Genomic DNA, 20,811 nt, shown 5'->3' with positions numbered 1-20,811 from the left:
AGTGACCTTGAGGTTGCGGATTGTTGGTGAAACCAGCATCGGCAAGCACCCGACCGCAGTTATGCGATCAGGATGGTCCTCAATGTCGAAGATGATAGGCATGCCGGACCATTTCAGAGGCTTGCGTGACTCGACGGGTGGTTCTGCTGCATTAACTTCCCGCACCCACTGCTTGAGCTGGCGGTGCAAGGCATGCAGAGAAGCACCACCGTCAACGCACAGGACCTCTGTGGCTTTCTGGAACTCCTGCTCATCAGTCTCCTCATCATCCATGTCTTCATCGTAGTCGTCATCTTCATCCTTGTCGCGGCCGCGAGGAGGTCTGTCTCCTTGCCGCTGCTTGGCCTTGCCGCGGCGTCCTCCTCGGCCGGGACGTTTCTTGCCGGATCCACCAGCTCCTTCCTGGGCCTTATCCTTGTCGCACCGCTCGTATTCAGCTTTCTGTTGCTCAACAAGCTGTTCAACTTTCTTACAGTTCTGGAGATCATGGCCCTTGGTGCGGTGAATCTTGCAATACTGCTTGTTGGTGCCGTCCTGCTTGTGGGCGACCGCCGCCTCCGCGGCAACCTCCTTGCCGGGGTCACCAGCTTTGGCTTCCTTGGCGCCGCCACCGTTACCGGACTGCTCAACAACTAGCACTTCTTTGCCTTTCCTCCTTCTGTTGTTCCGCCGCCGGTTTTTCCTTGTCGGGGCAGCATCTTCACTGTCAGATCCTCCCGCTCCTATATTTTCTCCGGGGAGTCTCCTCCCTTCCTCAGCACGTGCACACTTGTTGGCCAGTGCATATAACTCACTGACGTCCCTAATCTTGCACATCGCCATTTCCTCCCGCATCCTGCGGTTTCGCACGTTCTGATGGAACGCGCTGATCACCGCGGCAGGGTGGACGTCTGGGATGTTGTGCTGCACACTACTGAATCTCTGAATGTACTTGCGCAGGGGCTCTCCTTCCTTCTGGGCGAGCAGATGAAGAGCACTCTCCTGGCCATGAGGCTTGTGTCCGCCTGTGAAGGCGCCGACAAACTGATGGCACAGATCAGCCCAAGAGGATATGGAGTTGTCCGGCAAGTGCATGAGCCAGGATCTGACGTTGGGCTTGAGCACCAGCGGGAAGTAGTTGGCAAGGATCTTGTCATCTCGTCCCCCGGCAGCCTGTACTGCAATGGTGTAGATGCTGAGGAACTTCGACAGATGCGTCTTGCCGTCGTACTTCTCCGGTACGTCTGGCTTGAAGTTCTTTGTGCTGGGCCACTGGACTTGCCGCAGCTCACGAGTGAACGCAGGACAACCTACCCCGTACGGCAGATCGCCTGGTTCCCCTGGCGCATGCATGTCAACAGAGGGCCCAGCGCGCTTGTCGGATTGACGTCGCGCTTCTCTTCGGCGCTCGATGCGGGTTCGAGCGTCTTCTTGTTGTCGATCATGAAGAACTTGGCACTGATCGCGACGAGCTCGTGGATCCGACGATGTAGTGGAGTCGCTGTCGAGGTGGATCCGGCGAGTCGACGATCTTGGCCTTCGGGGCGGTGATTGCATGGTAGTTGCACCTCCGCCCGTTTCGTCGCCACTGGCTCGCGTCCGGCAACCCTGCCGCGTCGGCGACGCGCTCGGCCGCCGTGGAGTGTCGCCGTTGGCGTAGCCGATGAGACTCTGAATGGTGGCCCTCCATTCGTCGATCTTGTCCGACGTCGGAGGGTAATCTAGGAGAAGTTGAGCTCGTGCCAAAGCTTCTGCTGGAGTGTGGGTGGCAGTGGCGGACGGCGCGAGGAGCGGGACGTGCTCGAACTTCTAACTATGTTAGAAGGAGCAGTATCCCGTCCAGGCGACCGTGCCCCGCTCGTGCTAGCACGCTGGCGTGCATGCTGGTCTTGAGCGCCCCGAGATCCACCAGCTTGGTCTTGGCCTATCATGCGTATGGCACTGCTAGTGCCATGACGCTGTTGATCTTGCGCCTCCTGAGAGTGGCGTGGAACATGTACAGTTGCCGAGGTTTGTGCAGCCTTGTTCTTGGACCTGGCGGCATCATGAGCTTCCTCGTCGACGTCCATTCTTCCGCCAGCGTCCATTCCACCACCCGTTTGCTCCAACGGTGGCGGAAGTGACGTGGACGGAGCGGCTGCCGCCGAAGTCTTCTTCTTCGGTGGCATGTTGATGAAGGGAATGAAGATCTAGCTCGTGTGAATGTCGGATCAGGTTCACACAATCTCGACGCCCCTACCTGGCGCGCCAAAGATGTCGGGGGAAACTGATCCACGAACACCTATGGGGCCGGCGGACCGGGCCCCTTTCGGTTCGGTGGGGGGTGGAGATAGCTCGAAGAGCGGATCGAGGCGAAGCACACGAGCAGTTTACCCAGCTTCGGAGCTCTCCGAAGAGATAAAACTCCTACTGCTGCTTGTCTGGTTGTATTATCTTGTGTTCTTGCTCTCGAGAGAGAGCGTGGTGTTTTCTGGGCTACGAATGAATCGAAGCGAACTGTCCGAACCCCCTCTACGTTGCGCATGGGCCTCCTTTTGTACGCTAAAGGGGTCACCGACAGGTGGCAACGTAGAGGAGGGTATAAACGTAAAAAGTGAGGTGGTTGGTACAGTTGCTTGTACAGTGCACCCTACCTAACCCTGACGGCAGGGGACAAGGGCATTAAAGGCCCGTCTGAGTCGCCCAAACAGTGCAGAAAAAGACCGTTAGGGGCGCCACCGTTCGCCATGATGGCGATCTTGTCAGCTTCGCATGCCACTGCACACCGCTGGCTGCACAGCCTCCCGCCACGCGCGCCTAGAGAGGCCCTCAGAGCGACACGTTGGTGGATGCGCTGGAGCACGGGCACAGAGTGGCCGCCTGCTGCGGCAAGCGCCTTGCCGCTGTTGTTATCTTGTCGGGTCCGGAAGCTTGTCGCTCTCCGGGCCTCGAGGTACCTTGGTTGGTCTTCCCGGCAAACTCCTCTTGCCGGGGCCTTGTTGCCTTGCCGGAGCGCGTGGCGCGTCGCGGCAAGTTCCTTGGAGTGCCTTGGTTGGCCTTCCCGGCAAGCTCCTCTTGCCCGGGCCTTGTCTCCTGAGCTTAAATACTTTGTTCTTGAATGGCTCCAAGGGAACCATGGAGGATCTTGGCGTTCGCCCGGTAAGCCTTGCCGCGGGGTGCTGCAACTGCCCGTGCACAAGTTCGGGGTACTAGGGTACCCCTATTCTAGTACACCAACACCCAGATTCCGCGAAATGGCTTGAGGCCATGAAATCTGAGACAGGATCCATGTATGAGAACAAAGTGTGGACTTTGGTGGAGTTGCCCAATGATCGGCAAGCCATATTGTATACATGGATCTTCAAGAGGAAGGCAGACGTTGATAGTAATGTTACTATCTACAAAGCTCGACTTGTCACAAAAAGGTTTTCGACAAAGTTCAAAATGTTGACTACAATGAGATTTTCTCAACTATAGCGATGCTTAAGTCTGTTCGAATCATGTTAGCAATTGCCACATTTTATGAAATCTGGCAAATGGATGTCAAAACTGCATTCCTTAATGGATTTATTAAAGAAGAGTTGCATATGATGCAACCAGAAGATTTTGTCAATCCTAAAGGTGCTAACAAATTGTGCAAGCTCCAGCGATCCATCTATGGACTGGTGCAAGCATCTCGGAGTTGGAATATACGCTTTGATGAGTTGATCAAAGCATATGGTTTTATACAGACTTTTGAAGAAGCCTGTATTTACAAGAAAGTGAGTGGGAGCTCTGTAGCATTTCTAATATTATATGTGGATGACATATTGTTAATTGGAAATGATATGGAAATTCTGGATAGCATGAAAAGATACTTGAATAAGAGTTTTTCAAAGCAAGACCTCGGTGAAGCTGCTTACACATTGAGCATCAAGATCTATATAGATAGATCAAGACGCTTGATAAGATTTTTCAATGAGTACATACCTTGATAAATTTTTGAAATAGTTCAAAATGGAACAGTCAAAGAAGGAGTTCTTGCCTGTGTTACAAGGTGTGAAATTGAGTAAGACTCAAGACCCGACCATTGCAGAAAATAGAGAGAGAATGAAAAGTCATTCCCTATGCCTCAGTCATAGGTTCTATAAAGTATGCTATGCTATGTACCAGACCTATTGTATATCTTGCTCTGAATTTGGCAAGGGAGTACAATAGTGACCTAGAGTAGATCACTGGACATTGGTCAAGAATATTCTTAGTGAGGACTAAGGAAATATTTCTCGATTATGGAGGTGATAAAAGAGCCCATCGTAAAGAGTTACATCGATGCAAGCTTTTACACCAATCCAGATGACTCTAAGTCTCAATCTGGATACATATTGAAAGTGGGAGCAATTAGCTAGAGTAGCTCCGTGCAGAGCATTGTGGACATAGAATATTTGCAAAATACACATGGCTCTGAATGTGACAGACCCGTTGACTAAGCTTCTCTCACGAGCAAAACATGATCACACCTTAGTACTCCTTTGGGTGTTAATCACATAGCGATGTGAACTAGATTATTGACTCTAGTAAACCCTTTGGGTGTTGATCACATGATGATGTGAACTAGATTATTGACTCTAGTGCAAGTGGGAGACTGAAGGAAATATGCCCTAGAGGCAATAATAAAGTTATTATTTATTTCCTCATATCATGATAAATGTTTATTATTCATGCTAGAATTGTATTAACCGGAAACATGATACATGTGTGAATACATAGACAAACATATAGTCACTAGTATGCCTCTACTTGACTAGCTCATTAATCAAAGATGGTTATGTTTCCTAACCATAGACATGTGTTGTCATTTGATTAGTGGGATCACATCATTAGGAGAATGATGTGATTGACATGACCCCTTCCGTTAGCCTAGCACTTGATCGTTTAGTATACTGCTATTGCTTTCTTCATGACTTATACATGTTCCTGTAACTATGAGAATTATGCAACTCCCGTTTACCGGAGGAACACTTTGGGTACTACCAAACGTCACAACGTAACTGGGTGATTATAAAGGAGTACTACAGGTGTCTCCGAAGGTACATGTTGAGTTGGCGTATTTCGAGATTAGGTTTTTTCACTCCGATCGTCGGAGAGGTATCTCTGGACCCTCTCGGTAATGCACATCATTATAAGCCTTGCAAGCAATGTGACCAATGAGTTGGTTACGAGATGATGCATTACAGAACAAGTAAAGAGACTTGCCGGTAACGAGATTGAAATAGGTATTGGATACCGACGATCGAATCTCGGGCAAGTAACATACCGATGACAAAGGGAACAACGTATGTTGTTATGCGGTTTGACCGATAAAGATCTTCGTAGAATATGTAGGAACCAATATGGGCATCCAGGTCCCGCTATTGGTTATTGACCGAGAATGGTTCTAGGTCATGTCTACATAGTTCTTGAACCCATAGGGTCCGCACGCTTAACGTTATGATGACAGTTTTATTATGAGTTTATAAGTTTTGATGTACCGAAGTTTGTTCGGAGTCCCTGATGTGATCACGGACATGACGAGGAGTCTCGAAATGGTCGAGACATAAAGATTGATATATTGGAAGCCTATATTTGGACATCGGAATCGTTCCGGGTGAAATCGGCATTTTACCGGAGCACCGGGAGGTTACCGGAACCCCCCGGGGGGTTATTGGGCCTACATGGGAATAGGACAAGGGAAGGGGGGCGGCGCCCCCCCTTTCCTTCCTCTCTTCCTCCTCCTTCCCCCCTTCTCCTACTCCTACTTGGAAAGAAGGAAGTCCTACTCCCGGTGGGAGTAGGACTCCCCCCTTGGCGCGCCCTCCTTGGCCGGCCGCCTCCTCCCCCCTGGCTCCTTTATATACGGGGGCGGGGGGCACCCCCTAGACACACAAGTTGATCTATGGATCGTTCCTTAGCCGTGTGCGGTGCCCCCTTCCACCATATTCCACCTCGGTCATATCGTCGCGAAGCTTAGGCGAAGCCCTGCGCCGGTAGAACATCAACATCGTCACCACGCCGTCGTGCTGACGGAACTCATCTTCGGAGCTTTGTTGGATCGGAGGCCGGAGATCGTCATCGAGCTGAACGTGTGCTGAACTCGGAGGCCCTGTACGTTCGGAGCTTGGATCGGTCGGATCGTGAAGACGAACGACTACATCAACCGCGTTGTCATAACGCTTCTGCTTACGGTCTACAAGGGTACGTAGGAATTTTTTTGAAATTACTGTGTTCCCCAACACTCCCAGCAACTAATTGACTCTGCTGGCAGGATGTTAAGCCAATGCCGAGCTGGTCCTTTGAGCTTGAGCGAGAGGTATTTGATGGCGTGTAGATCATCACCACGGGCCATGTGGATATGAAGGAGGTAATCCTCGATCCATACCGCGGGATCTGTTGTGCCATCGTATGATTCGATGTTTACGGGTTTAAAACCCTCTGGGATTTGATGATCCATTACTTCGTCTGTGAAGCATAGTGGGTGTGCGGCGCCCTGTACTGGGCTATATCGCGACGTAGCTCGGATGAGCTTTGTCTGTTGTATTCGGCCTGGCCGTATTTATCATATCCGGCGTGCCGGTTATCGTCACGTGACGTAGTGCGCCCACGCGATCCGTAGATCGATTGCCTTGCCTTATCCTCCGATATGTCTCGCAGGTCAGTTGCGTTCCCCCGTGCTCTGGTATTCTTGGAGCTGCGTCGGGGTGCGGCTTGGGTTGAGGGCCGGAAGGCCTCTTTGTCGCGGCCACGGGGTGGCCGATCGGGCGCATCGTACGCTGGTGATGTAGGTTTAGTTGCTTCCTCCTCTAGTTGGGGTAGCAGCCTGCACTTTGGGTAACTCTTGGAGGGGCGTTCGAGTTTATACTCTTCGGCCGCCAGGACTTCAGTCCATCTGTCGGCTAACAAATCTTGGTCAGCTCTAAGCTGCTGTTGTTTTTTCTTGAGGCTGCTTGCCGTGGCCATAAGCCTGCGTTTGAAACGCTCTTGTTCGACGGGATCCTCTGGCACGATGAATTCGTCGTCGTCGAGGCTTGCCTCATCTTCGGAGGGAGGCATATAATTGTCGTCCTCGACCTTCCTGTCTGCCGCTCTCTCATGAGGGTTGGCTCCTTCGTCCTCCTGCGCTGAATCCTGCTGGAGGGGGTTGTCTCCGGCACTGTCCGGAGTGTTGACGTCTCCGGTGCCGGACTCGCCGTTTTTGCTTTGGCGGGACTTAGAGCGGCGCCGCTGACGATGGCGCTTGGGTTGCTTCTTGGAGGGGTCGTCCTCCGTTTTTTCATCGCCATCCCCTGCTTTGGGGGTGTCCACCATGTATATGTCATATGACGAGGTGGCTTTCCAGTGCCCTATAGGTGCTGGTTCTTGGTCGTCTCCTTCATCGGCGTCCATACCGTCGATGTCTTCGGAGTCGAAGTCGAGCATGTCGGTTAGATCGTCGACAGTGGCTACAAAGTGGGTGGTGGGTGGGTTTCGAATTTCTTCATCGTCCGCATCCCAACCCTGCTGACCATAGTCCGGCCAGGGCTCTCCTGACAAAGAGAGAGACTTTAGTGAATTCAGGATATCACCAAAGGGCGAGTGCTGAAAGACGTCCGCGGCGGTGAACTCTATGATCGGGGCCCAATTGGGTTCGATCGGAAGGGATGCGGAAGATTCGGAGACCGGAACGGAGTCCGGCACTTTGGAGTCATGGGCCTTGCAAAGGACTAGGCTGGTACCCGGCTCTATCGCCGTAGAGATTGCGGCGCCTGGGACGGCGTCCAACCGCCCGTCTCCGACTGGCGCAGTCGGCTCCAAACTAATGGTCAGAGCGGACACCTGAGCGGCGCTCTGGGCGCTGTGCGGCAGCAGAGCTAGATCATGCCGATTGTGACAGTGCGGCGCGCTCGGCCGTGGCTCGAATCCATCGAAGATCAAGTCCCCGCGGATGTCGGCCGTGTAGTTCAAGCTTCCAAACCTGACTTGATGGCCAGGGGCGTAGCTTTCGATCTGCTCCAGATGGCCAAGAGAATTGGCCCGTAGTGCGAAGCCGCCGAATACGAAGATCTGTCCGGGGAGACAAGTCTCACCCTGGACCGTGTCGTGGTTGACGATCGAAGAGGCCATCGGGCCTAAAGGTGATGACACAGAGGAACTCTCAATGAAAGCACCAATGTCGGTGTCAAAACCGGCGGATCTGGGATAGGGGGTCCCGAACTGTGCGTCTAGGCGGATGGTAACAGGAGACAAGGGACACGATGTTTTTACCCAGGTTCCGGCCCTCTCGGTGGAGGTAAAACCCTACTCCTGCTTGATTAATATTGATGATATGGGTAGTACAAGAGTTGATCTACCATGAGATCAGAGAGGCTAAACCCTAGAAGCTAGCCTATGGTATGATTGTTGTTCGTCCTACGGACTAAAACTCTCCGGTTTATATAGACACCGAAGAGGGCTAGAGTTACACAGAGTCGGTTACAATGTGAGGAGATCTTCATATCGTATCGCCAGGCTTGCCTTTCACGCCAAGGAAGGTCCCATCCGGACACAGGACGAAGTCTTCAATCTTGTATCTTCATAGTCCGGGAGTCCGGCCAAAGGTCACAGTCCGGCCATCCGGACACCCCCTAATCCAGGACTCCCTCAAAGAGGTTGAGGAAGACTCCATCCAGCAGCAGCACAACGGCGTGGTGGTGATGGAGGAGCGTGGCAATCCTGCAGGGCTTCGCCAAGCACCACGGGAGAGGAGGAGAAAGAGAGGTAGGGCTGCGCCAGGGAGAGGTGGAAACTCTTGTGTATGTCAGCCCCAAAACCTCAAGTATATATACGGGAGAGGGAGGGGGCTACGCCCCCCTTAGGGTTCCCACCCCAAGGGGTGCGGCTGCCCCAAAAACCCATCTAGGGTGGTGGCCAAGGGGGGGAAAGGGGAAACTTGCCTCCCAAGTGAGGTGGAGGCACCCCCTCCCCAAACCCTAGGCGCCTTGGGCCCTGGTGGGGGGGCGCACCAGCCCACCTGGGGCTGGTCCCCTCCCACACTTGGCCCATGCTGCCCTCTGGGGCCGGTGGCCCCACTTGGTGGACCCCCGGGACCCTCCCGGTGGTCCCGATACATTACCGATAAAACCCGAAACTTTTTCGGTGACCAAAACAGGACTTCCCATATGTAAATCTTTACCTCCAGACCATTTCGGAACTCCTCGTGACGTCGGGGATCTCATCCAGGACTTCGAACAACATTCGGTAACCACGTATATCTATTCCCTATAACCCTAGCATCATCGAACCTTAAGTGTGTAGACCCTACGGGTTTGGGAACCATGTAGACATGACCGAGACGTTCTCCGGTCAATAATCAACAGTGGGATCTGGATACCCATGTTGGCTCCCACATGTTCCACGATGATCTCATCGGATGAACCACAATGTCAAGGACTCAATCGATCCCGTATTCAATTCCCTTTGTCTAGCAGTATTGTACTTGCCCGAGCTTCGCTCATCGGTATCCCGATACCTTGTTCAATCTCGTTACCGGCAAGTCTCTTTACTCGTTCCGTAACACATCATCCCGTGATCAGCCCCTTGGTCACATTGTGCACATTATGATGATGTCCTACCGAGTGGGCCCAGAGATACCTCTCCGTCACACGGAGTGACAAATCCCAGTCTCGATTCGTGCCAACCCAACAGACACTTTCGGAGATACCCGTAGTGTACCTTTATAGCCACCCAGTTACGTTGTGACGTTCTGTACACCCAAAGCATTCCTACAATATCCGGGAGTTGCACAATCTCATGGTCTAAGGAAAAGATACCTGACATTAGAAAAGCTTTAGCATATGAACTACATGATCTTTGCGCGGCTTAGGATTGGGTCTTGTCCATCACATCATTCTCCTAATTATGTGATCCCAATATCAACGACATCCAATGTCCATGGTCAGGAAACCGTAACCATCTATTGATCAACGAGCTAGTCAACTAGAGGCTTACTAGGGACATGGTGTTGTCGATGTACCCACACATGTATCTGAGTTTCCTATCAATACAATTACAGCATGGATAATAAACGACTATCATGAACAAGGAAATATAATAATAACTTATTTATTATTGCCTCTAGGGGATATTTCCAATAGTCTCCCACTTGCACTAGAGTCAATAATCTAGTTCACATCGCCATGTGATTAACACTCATGTCACATCACCATGTGACCGACATCCAAAGAGTTTACTAGTGTCATTAAACTAGTTCACATCATCATGTGATTAAGACTCAATGAGTTTTGGGGTTTGATCATGTTTTGCTTGTGTGAGAGGTTGTAGTCAATGGGTCTGCAACATTCAAATCCGTATGTACTTCGCAAATCTCTAGGTCATATTGTAAATGTTGCTTCCACGCTCCACTTGGAGCTATTCCAAATGGTTGTTCCACTATACGTATCCGGCTTCTCTAATCAGAGCTATCCGGATAGGTGTTAAGCTTGCATCGATGCAACTCTTTTACATCGAACTCTTTATCACCTCCATAACCGAGAAACATATCCTTATTCCTCTAAGGATAATTTTGACCGCTATCTGGTGATCCACTCCTTGATCACCTTTGTACCCTCTTGCCAGACATGTGGCAAGGCACACATCAGGTGCGGTACTCAGCATAGCATACTGTAGAGCCTACGTCTAAAGCATAGGGGACGACCTTCGTCCTTTCTCTCTCTTCTATCGTGGTCGAGCTTTAAGTCTTAACTTCATACCTTACAACTCAGGCAAGAACTCCTTCTTTGACTGATCCATCTTGAACACCTTCAAGATCATGTCAAGGTATATGCTCATTTGAAAGTACCATTAAGCGTTTTTTGATCTATCCTCATAGATCTTGATGCTCAATGTTCAAGTAGCTTAATCTAGGTTTTCTATTCAAAAACACCTTTCAAATAACCCTATATGCTTTCCAGAAATTCTACATCATTTCTGATCAACAATATGTCAACAACATATACTCATCAGAAATTCTATAGTGCTCCCACTCACTTCTTTGGAAATACAAGTTTCTCATAAACTTTGTATAAAGCCAAAATCTTTGATCATATTATCAAAGTGCATATTCCAACTCCGAGATGCTTACTCCAGTCCATGGAAGGATCGCTGGAGCAAGCATACCTTTTAGCATCCTTAGGATCGACAAAACCTTTCTGATTGTATCACATACAACCTTTCCTTACGAAGACGGGTAAGGAAACTCGTTTTGACATCCATCTGCCAGATTTCATAAATGCAGCTAATGCTAACATGATTCCGATGGACTTAAGCATCGCTACGGATGAGAAAATCTCATCGTAGTCAACTCTTTGAACTTGTGAAAAACTCTTCGCCACAAGTCGAGCTTCATAGACGATGACATTACCGTCCACGTCTGTCTTCTTCTTAAAGATCCATTTATCTCAATGGCTTGCCGATCATCGGGCAAGTCCACCAAAGTCCATGCTTTGTTCTGATACATGGATCCTATCTCGGATTTCATGGCTTCTAACCATTTGACGAAATTTGGGCCCACCATCGCTTCTCCATAGCTCGTAGGTTCGTTGTTGTCTAGCAACATGACCTTCAAGACAGGATTACTGTACCATTCTGAAGTAGTACGCATCCTTGTCACCCTACGAGGTATGGTAGTGACTTGATCCAAAACTTCATGATCACTACCATAAGCTTCTACTTCAATTGGTGTAGGCGCCACAGGAACAACTTGATGTGCCCTGCTACACACTTGTTGAAGTGACGGTTCAATAACCTCATCAAGTCTCCACCATCCTCCCAATCAATTCTCAAGACAAACCTTTCCTCGAGAAAGGACCCGATTCAAGAAACAATCCCTATTGCTTTCGGATCTGAATTAGGAGGTATACCCAACTGTTTTGGGTGTCCTATGAAGATGCATTTTATCCGCTTTGGGTTTGAGCTCATCAACCTGAAACTTTTTCACATAAGCGTCGCAGCCCCAAACTTTTAAGAAACGACAACTTAGGTTTCTCCAAACCATAGTTCAAACGGTGTCGTCTCAACGGAATTACGTGGTGCCCTATTTTAAAGTGAATGTGGTTGTCTCTAATGCCTAACCCATGAACGATAGTGGTAGTTCGATAAGAGACATCATGGTACGCACCATATCCAATAGGGTGCAACTATGATGTTCGGACACACCATCACACTATGGTTTTCCAGGCGGTATTAATTGTGAAACAATTTCCACAATGTCTTAATTGCGTGCCAAAGCTCGTAACTCAGATACTCATCTCTATGATCATATCATAGACATTTTATCCTCTTGTCACGATGATCTTCAACTTCACTCTGAAATTACTTGAACCATTCAATAATTTAGACTTGTGTTTCATCAAGTAAATATACTCAGTATCTACTCAAATCATCCATGAAGTAAGAACATAACGACATCCGCTGCGTGCCTCAACACTCATTGGACTGCACATATCAAAATGTATTACTTCCAACAAGTTGCTTTCTTGTTCCATTTTACTGAAAACGAGGCTTTTAGTCATCTTGCCCATGTGGTATGATTTGCATGTCTCAAGTGATTCAAAATCAAGTGAGTCCAAACGGTCCATTTGCATGGAGTTTCTTCATGCATATACACCAATAGACATGGTTCGCATGTCTCAAACTTTTCAAAAACGAGTGAGTCCAAAGATCCATCAAGATGGAGCTTCTACATGCGTTTTATACCAATATGACTTACATGGCAGTGCCACAAGTAGGTGGTACTATCATTACTATCTTATATCTTTTGGCATGAACATGTGTATCACTACGATCGAGATTTAATAAACCACTCATTTTAGGTGCAAGACCATTGAAGGTATTATTCAAATAAACAGAGTAACCATTATTCTCCTTAAATGAATAACCGTATTGCGATAGACATAATCCAATCATGTATATGCTCAACGCAAACACCAAATAACAATTATTTAGGTTTAACACCAATCTCGATGGTAGAGGGAGCGTGCGATGCTTGATCACATCATGCTTGGAAAAACTTCCAACACATATCGCCAGCTCACCTTTAGCTAGTCTCCGTTTACTCCGTAGCTTTTATTTCGAGTTACTAACACTTAGCAACCGAACAGGTATCTAATACCCTGGTGCTACTATGAGTACTAGTAAAGTACACATTAACTTAATATATATCCATTATACTTCTATCGACCTTGCCAGCCTTCTCATCTACCAAGTATCTAGGGTAATTCTGCTCCAGTGGCTGTTCCCCTTATTACACAAGTACTTAGTCTCGGGTTTGGGTTCAACCTTGGGTTTCTTCATTAGAGCAGCAGCTGATTTGCTGTTTCATGAAGTATCCCTTCTTGCCCTTGCCCTTCTTGAAACTAGTGGTTTCACCAACCATCAACAATTGATGCTCCTTCTTGATTCCTACTTTCGCGGTGTCAAACATTGTGAATATATCAAGGATCATCATATCTATCCCTGATTTGTTATACTTCATCACGAAGCTCTAGCAGCTTGGTGGCAATGACTTTGGAGAAACATCACTACCTCTTCTGGAAGATCAACTCCCACACGATTAAAGTGATTGTTGTACTCAGACAATCTGAGCACAAGCTCAACGATTGAGCTTTTCTCCCTTAGTTTGCAGGCTAAGAAAATCGTCGGAGGTCTCATACCTCTTGACGTGGGCACGAGCCTGAAATCCCAATTTCAGCCCTCGAAACATCTCATATGTTCCACCACGTTTCGAAAACGTCTTTGGTGCCTCTACTCTAAACCATTTAACTGAACTATCACGTAGTTATCAAAACGTGTATGTCAAATGTTCGTAACATCCACAGACGACGTTCGAGGTTCAGCACACCGAGCGGTGCATTAAGGACATAAGCCTTCTACGAAGCAATGAGGACAATCCTCAGTTTACGGACCCAGTCCGCATAATTCCTACTATCAACCTTCAACTAAAATTTCTCTAGGAACATATCTAAAACAGTAGAACTAAAGCGCGAGCTACGACATAATTTGCAAGAATCTTTTGACTATGTTCAGGCTAAATAAGTTCATCTAATGAACTCCCACTCAGATAGACATCCCTCTAGTCATCTAAGTGATTACATGATCCGAGTCAACTAGGCCGTGTCCGATCATCACGTGAGACGGACTAGTCATCATCGGTGAACATCTTCATGTTGATCATATCTACCATACGACTCATGCTCGACCTTTTGGTCTCTTGTGTTCCGAGGCCATGTATGTACATGCTAGGCTCGTCAAGTCAACCTAAATGTTTCGTGTGTGTAAATATGGCTTACACCCATTGTATGTAAACGTTAGAATCTATCACACCCGATCATCACGTGGTGCTTCAAAACGACGAACTTTCGCAACGGTGCACAGTTAGGGGGAACACTTTCTTGAAATTTTAATGAGGGGTCATCTTATTTACTACCGTCGTTCTAAGCAAATAAGATGCATAAACATGATAAACATCACATGCAATCAAAAAGTGACATGATATGGCCAATATCATTTTGCTCCTTTTGATCTCCATCTTCGGGGCTCCATGATCATCATCGTCACCGGCATGACACCATGATCTCCATCATCATGATCTCCATCATCATGTCTCCATGAAGTTGTCTCGCCAACTCATTACTTCTACTACTATGGCTACCGGTTAGCAATAAAGTAAAGTAATTATTCGGCGTTGTTCAATGACACGCAGGTCATACAATAAATAAATACAACTCCTATGGCTCCTGCTGGTTGTCATACTCATCGACATGCAAGTCGTGATTCCTATTACAAGAACATGATCAATCTCATACAACACATATCATTCATCACATTCTTCTTGACCATATCACATCACATAGCATACCCTGCAAAAACAAGTTAGACGTCCTCTAATTGTTGTTTGCATGTTTTACGTGGCTGCTATAGGTTTCTAGCAAGAACGTTTCTTACCTACGCAAAAGCCACAGCTTGATATGCCAATTGCTATTTACCCTTCATAAGGACCCTTTTCATCAAATCCGATCCGAGTAAAGTGGGAGAGACTGGCACCCGCTAGCCACGTTATGCAACAAGTGCATGTCAGTCGGTGGAACCTGTCTCACGTAAGTGTACGTGTAAGGTCGGTCCGGGCCGCTTCATCCCACAATGCCGCCGAATCAAGATTAGACTAGTAACGGTAAGCATATTGAACAAAATCAACGCCCACAACTACTTTGTGTTCTACTCATGCATAGAATCTACGCAATAGACCTAGCTCATGATGCCACTGTCGGGGAACGTAGCAGAAATTCAAAATTTTCCTACGAGTCACCAAGATCTATCTATGGAGAGATTAGCAACGAGGAGAAGGAGAGTGCATCTACATACCCTTTTAGATCGCTAAGCGGAAGCGTTCAAGAGAACGGGGTTGAAGGAGTCGTACTCATCGTGATCCAAATCACCGGAGATCCTAGTGTCGAACGGACGGCACCTCCGCGTTCAACACACGTACAGCCCGGTGACGTCTCCCATGCCTTGATCCAGCAAGGAGAGAGGGAGAGGTTGAGGAAGACTCCATCCAGCAGCAGCACAACGGCGTGGTGGTGATGGAGGAGCGTGGCAATCCTGCAGGGCTTCGCCAAGCACCACGGGAGAGGAGGAGAAAGAGAGGTAGGGTTGCGCCAGGGAGAAGTGGAAACTCTTGTGTATGGTAGCCCCAAAACCTCAAGTATATATAGGGGAGAGGGAGGGGGCTGCGCCCCCCTTAGGGTTCCCACCCCAAGGGGTGCGGGTTCCCCAAAAACCCATCTAGGGTGGTGGCCAAGGGGGGGAGAGGGGAAACTTGCCCCCCAAGTAAGGTGGAGGCGCCCCCTCCCCAAACCCTAGGCGCCTTGGGCCCTGGTGGGGGGCGCACCAGCCCACCTGGGGCTGGTCCCCTCCCACACTTGGCCCATGCTGCCCTCTGGGGCCGGTGGCCCCACTTGGTGGACCCCTGGGACCCTCCCAGTGGTCCCGGTACATTACCAATAAGACCCGAAACTTTTCCGGTGACCAAAACAGGACTTCCCATATATAAATCATTACCTCCGAACCATTCCGGAACTCCTCGTGACGTCCGGGATCTCATCCGGGACTCCGAACAACATTCGGTAACCACGTATATCTATTCCCTATAACCCTAGCGTCATCGAACCTTAAGTGTGTAGACCCTACGGGTTCGGGAACCATGCAGACATGACCGAGACATTCTCCAGTCAATAACCAACAGCAGGATATGGATACCCATGTTGGCTCCCACATGTTCCACGATGATCTCATCGGATGAACCACGATGTCAAGGACTCAATCGATCCCGTATTCAATTCCCTTTGTCTAGCGGTATTGTACTTGCCCGAGATTCAATCGTCGGTATCTCGATACCTTATTCAATCTCGTTACCGGCAAGTCTCTTTACTCGTTCCGTAACACATCATCCCGTGATCAACCCCTTGGTCACATTGTCCACATTATGATGATGTCCTACCGAGTGGGCCCAGAGATACCTCTCCGTCACACGGAGTGACAAATCCCAGTCTCGATTCGTGCCAACCCAACAGACACTTTCGGAGATACCCGCAGTGTACCTTTATAGCCACCCAGTTACGTTGTGACGTTTGGTACACCCAAAGCATTCCTACGGTATCCGAGAGTTGCACAATCTCATGGTCTAAGGAAAAGATACTTGACATTAGAAAAGCTTTAGCATAAGAACTACATGATCTTTGTGCTAGGCTTAGGATTGGGTCTTGTCCATCACATGATTCTCCTAATGATGTGATCCCGATATCAACGACATCCAATGTCCATGGTCAGGAAACCGTAACCATCTATTGATCAATGAGCTAGGCAACTAGAGGCTTACTAGGGACATGGTGTCGTCTATGTACCCACACATGTATCTGAGTTTCCTATCAATAGAATTATAGCATGGATAATAAACGATTATCATGAACTAGTTTATTATTGCATGTAGGGCATATTTCCAACAAATGCCACATGTCCCTCTCTTCCCTCCCCTCCCCTTATCTACTGTAGGTTAGAACAGTGTCACATTTATTTTAGGTCATAGAAATGTTGTTTGTGCCTTGCACAAACAAAACAATTTACCTAATCTTACTTATCTGACAAGCTTCATATAAAGATAAAATGCATTCCGAACAAAATCTTTTGAACCAAATAGTACATCTTAAGTTAAAACAATTAAACATTGTCAAAATAAAAGTAGGATTAAGATGGTATGTAGAATCCATGTGTCACAAAAAGAAATAATGGTTTGAGGTGGAGCAATTGGGTATACATGTGCCTTGTGCTATGTCACAGTGGGATAAATGTGTCTTGTTGTTGTCCTTCAAATATTGCATGGATTCAAAATGAGTGTGAACATTTTGGCGAAATGTTGATTCATTTTCGTTTCATCAAATTTATGGCACTCTATATGTCAATGTTTAGCGAAGGTCATGCCGATTTTTTATCATCTTATAGTTCCTTATTTTTGTTAGTCAATTTGACCACAACAAATGGAGTGCCCTTACTATTTCGAAACTAGGGGTTTGTGCACCAATTATATTTGATTGGAGGCTAATTGCTTCTAGTTCCCACTTTTTGAGGACTTCAAATCGATGATGGTATATTTTTTTTTATAAAAATGACTCCACATAATAATTTTGTAAGCATGTATTCGGGATTTTGCTAAACAAGTGTAAATTTTGGTCTTCCTTTATTTTTTCTTCTATGCATCCCCTATTTTGTAAGACCTGGCCTCCTAAGGAAGCTTAAGGTCTCCATGGATCAGGAGACTAGCACCTTTTCCTACCTCGAGACCACAGAGGGTTTCTCTTTCAAGACTATGATCCATAACGAAAAATATCTAACCTATTTTGATTGTTCTAATTAAATGACATTTTCCGAGGCTTACAAATTTGTGGAGGGGATGGATATCCACTTTGTTTTAGCAAACATTATGATTTTGATCCTGGCATCTTGGTGGATTTGTACAACATTACAATCCTTCTAAGTGTTGCTTTCTCAAACATGCTTGAGAATTAAACCTTTATATTAGTCAAATAAGTTTCTATTTATAACCAGTTAATCTTCCTCTTACATATTTGAGGATAACTTCCTTGCTAGCGGAATGAATAACTCGGAATATAGTAGACAACACTTATTATATTGGTGGCACCATGCTTACTTGGGAGGAGAAGAGGTACGCCGTCTGCTTTGTTGATGGTATTGTGTGGCTTACGAGCATTTACAATGTTGGACAAAATGATGCACCATACATGCCACTAGTGAAATCCTTGAACAAGACCAACATTCATAACTAATATCTCGTAAGAACTGTATTCAACTTCAGCTTTTCCATATACTCTTCGTAAATTAGATATAGTGTTTACTATGTTACTATTGTGGTCTTGCAATAGAAGCTCCCAAGATGTGTTCCGCCTGAGGTCATGGATAGCAATGGTGAGATGACACTTATCTACCATGACAAGACCAATTTCAGAGACAACTACTGGACTGCAACCCTACCAGATGAATGTGTCTTAGTTGGTGGGTGGACACGAATACTGTAGGAGTGAAACCTGGAAACTGAAGCTAGGTGGACCTCTGTGCTCCACCATGGGCATGAAGGGGTTTTCCTATTCTTCACATCCATTATGAAAGGAGAGGACTAGCTAGTAGTTGTCAATAACCTTTCGAGTCATAGTGCCATTTGACTAGCGACCGTGTTTTTAGGCTAAACCTGGCATGTACTGTCTAGCAATGATGAACATCTTCAATGGTGAAATTATGTGATGTTTATTCATGATACTAGTGGACAAGGTAGCAAAATGCATGCATGTAACAATGGATATCAATGTAGCATACTGCAATTTCTTATGTGTATCAATGTATTATGTGCAAAATGTTGCCATGCCAGTAAAACAATGTCGCAGTAGTGCTATTCCATAATTTACCTGGGCGAAGCTTTTAGCTGTGGGTGTTTAAATTAATCTGCCACCGATACAAACATTACCAATGTTGGGCGGCACATTTCAAAAAAAAATGGTGGGCGGCACGTCCGCCATTGATGACGTGTTAGCAGAGGCGGAAGATCAATGGCAATGCGCCCCTCACCGCCACCCAAGCAACTGATAACCTTTTTGTGTCATCACCGCTAGCTTATTTTGCAGTATTGTTTGAGTTTTCCTAGACCCGGGCTAAAAATTGTGATTGTGCACATGCATGTATGCTCGACCAAAACTATATATTGTACTCTCTCCGTTTCACAATGTAGTGCTTCCTCTATTCCCGTGCTTCAACTTTGACCATAAATTTAACCAAGGAGACCGACTGCAGCTGGAGCAAAAGTTATACCTGTGAATTCGTATTCAAAAAAAAAGTTTTCAATTATATAAATTTTTCTCCCGTCGCAGTCGGTCTTGTTGGTTAAATTTATGATCAAAGTTGGACCTCGGAAAGCGCGGGCGCACTATATTTTGGAACGGAGGGAGTAGTACAGTACAGTATTTTTTAACGACATTGAGCAAAGTACGTTCTCCCGCAATTACCGACGTCCGTCAAGGTAGTTGATGTGCTGATTTTTTTCTGAAATTCTGTGACTCCATTCTTCGGTGAACGATGTGCGAGTATATGTGAAGTGCATTCCCCTGTCCGTATTGAGGAAAAAACACGCACATTAAAACCAAAATGTTTCTAAAAGACCGTGACAAATACTACACGGAGTGTGAGAAATCCTACTTTTTCCCTTTTGCAGGTGGCCGACATGAGATGCACCGTGCGGCCATGTGCCCATGTCGATCTCTATACATGCAGCGATGGTGATGGCCCAACCGCACATGGCCGCCAGCATTTATCCGTCCGGCCGACATCACGTCTCCATCGGCCGACCTCCATCCACCCACGCGTCATGCAACGATTCGTCCAACTCAGCACCGCTCCGCCTACATAAACCCCACTCGAGCTCAGCACCCGGGGATAAGAAGGGAAGCAAGAAGAGGAAGACCAAGAAGAAGCAGCAGCTAACCAAATCCAGATACTTCACCAAGATGGAGCACGCCAAGGAGAAGATGAAGGACGGCGCGAGCGCGGCCAAGGCGAAGTCGACCATCACCAAGGCCAAGGTGGCGGAGAAGGCCGAGGCGGCGACGGCGAGGTCGCACGACGAGCGGGAGCTGGCGCACGAGCGCGGCGCCGCCAAGGTCGCCGCCGCCGAGGCGCAGCTGCACCAGGACAAGGCCGCGCACCGCGAGGACGCCATGTCGCACCACATCCACAAGCACGGCGGCCACAAGCACGGCCACTGATATGATGCGCAGGTTGGCAGGCGCCGCCGGTGAACCCTGAATCCCTGATAGAGACGGCTTGTAAGGGCGTGATCTGGCGTGATGTGATTTTCCCTGTTCTTTTCACTGCCGTGCGTGCAACGTGCGCGTGACGTTCGTGTTTGTGTTGTGTCGATTTCGCACGTACGTACGTCGGGCTTAATTATCTCGGAGATTATAAAACAAGAGCTAGCTGCTTGCTCGGATGCATGTGTGTTCCTTTCTCTGTTTATGTGTGTGTCCTAACCCCCTCAATTCAGAGGGACACAATATTCTGAAAATCCGAAATAAGGGACTTTTGTTTTCGATCTGTATAAGAGCGTCTAAAATCGGAGGCCCCATATCCAGCCTTCCCAGTCACTCAGAACAATGATACCCAACCGAATCAGACAGACTCAGTCCAAACGATTCAGGCTGACCGGCACCCTCATACTCAGCCCATGTATGGAGTGGACATGGGGCGGATCGGACGTGCCCAGCCGCCGCCTCC

The 20,811-nt window shown here is 47.8% G+C and overlaps 1 protein-coding gene across 1 annotated transcript; it reads left to right on the top strand.

The window, feature by feature from the left end:
- The first annotated feature begins 19,971 nt into the window (after positions 1-19,971).
- On the top strand, positions 19,972-20,527 carry LOC123083385 (late embryogenesis abundant protein 6). The gene has a single exon (XM_044505441.1). The coding sequence runs from the start codon at positions 20,046-20,048 to the stop codon at positions 20,301-20,303; it is 258 nt and encodes an 85-aa protein (XP_044361376.1). The 5' UTR covers positions 19,972-20,045; the 3' UTR covers positions 20,304-20,527.
- Positions 20,528-20,811: the final 284 nt, after the last annotated feature.

This window comes from Triticum aestivum, chromosome 4A (genome assembly GCF_018294505.1).
Source record: "Triticum aestivum cultivar Chinese Spring chromosome 4A, IWGSC CS RefSeq v2.1, whole genome shotgun sequence".
In the NCBI taxonomy this organism is placed as follows: Eukaryota; Viridiplantae; Streptophyta; class Magnoliopsida; order Poales; family Poaceae; genus Triticum; species Triticum aestivum.
Note: the sequence above shows the minus strand (reverse complement) of the source record. Positions and strands in the feature narration are given on the sequence as shown.

Coding starts and splice junctions, on each gene's coding strand:
- LOC123083385 (XM_044505441.1), top strand. CDS start 20,046: ATGGAGCACGCCAAGGAGAAGATGAAGGACGGCGCGAGCGCGGCCAAG.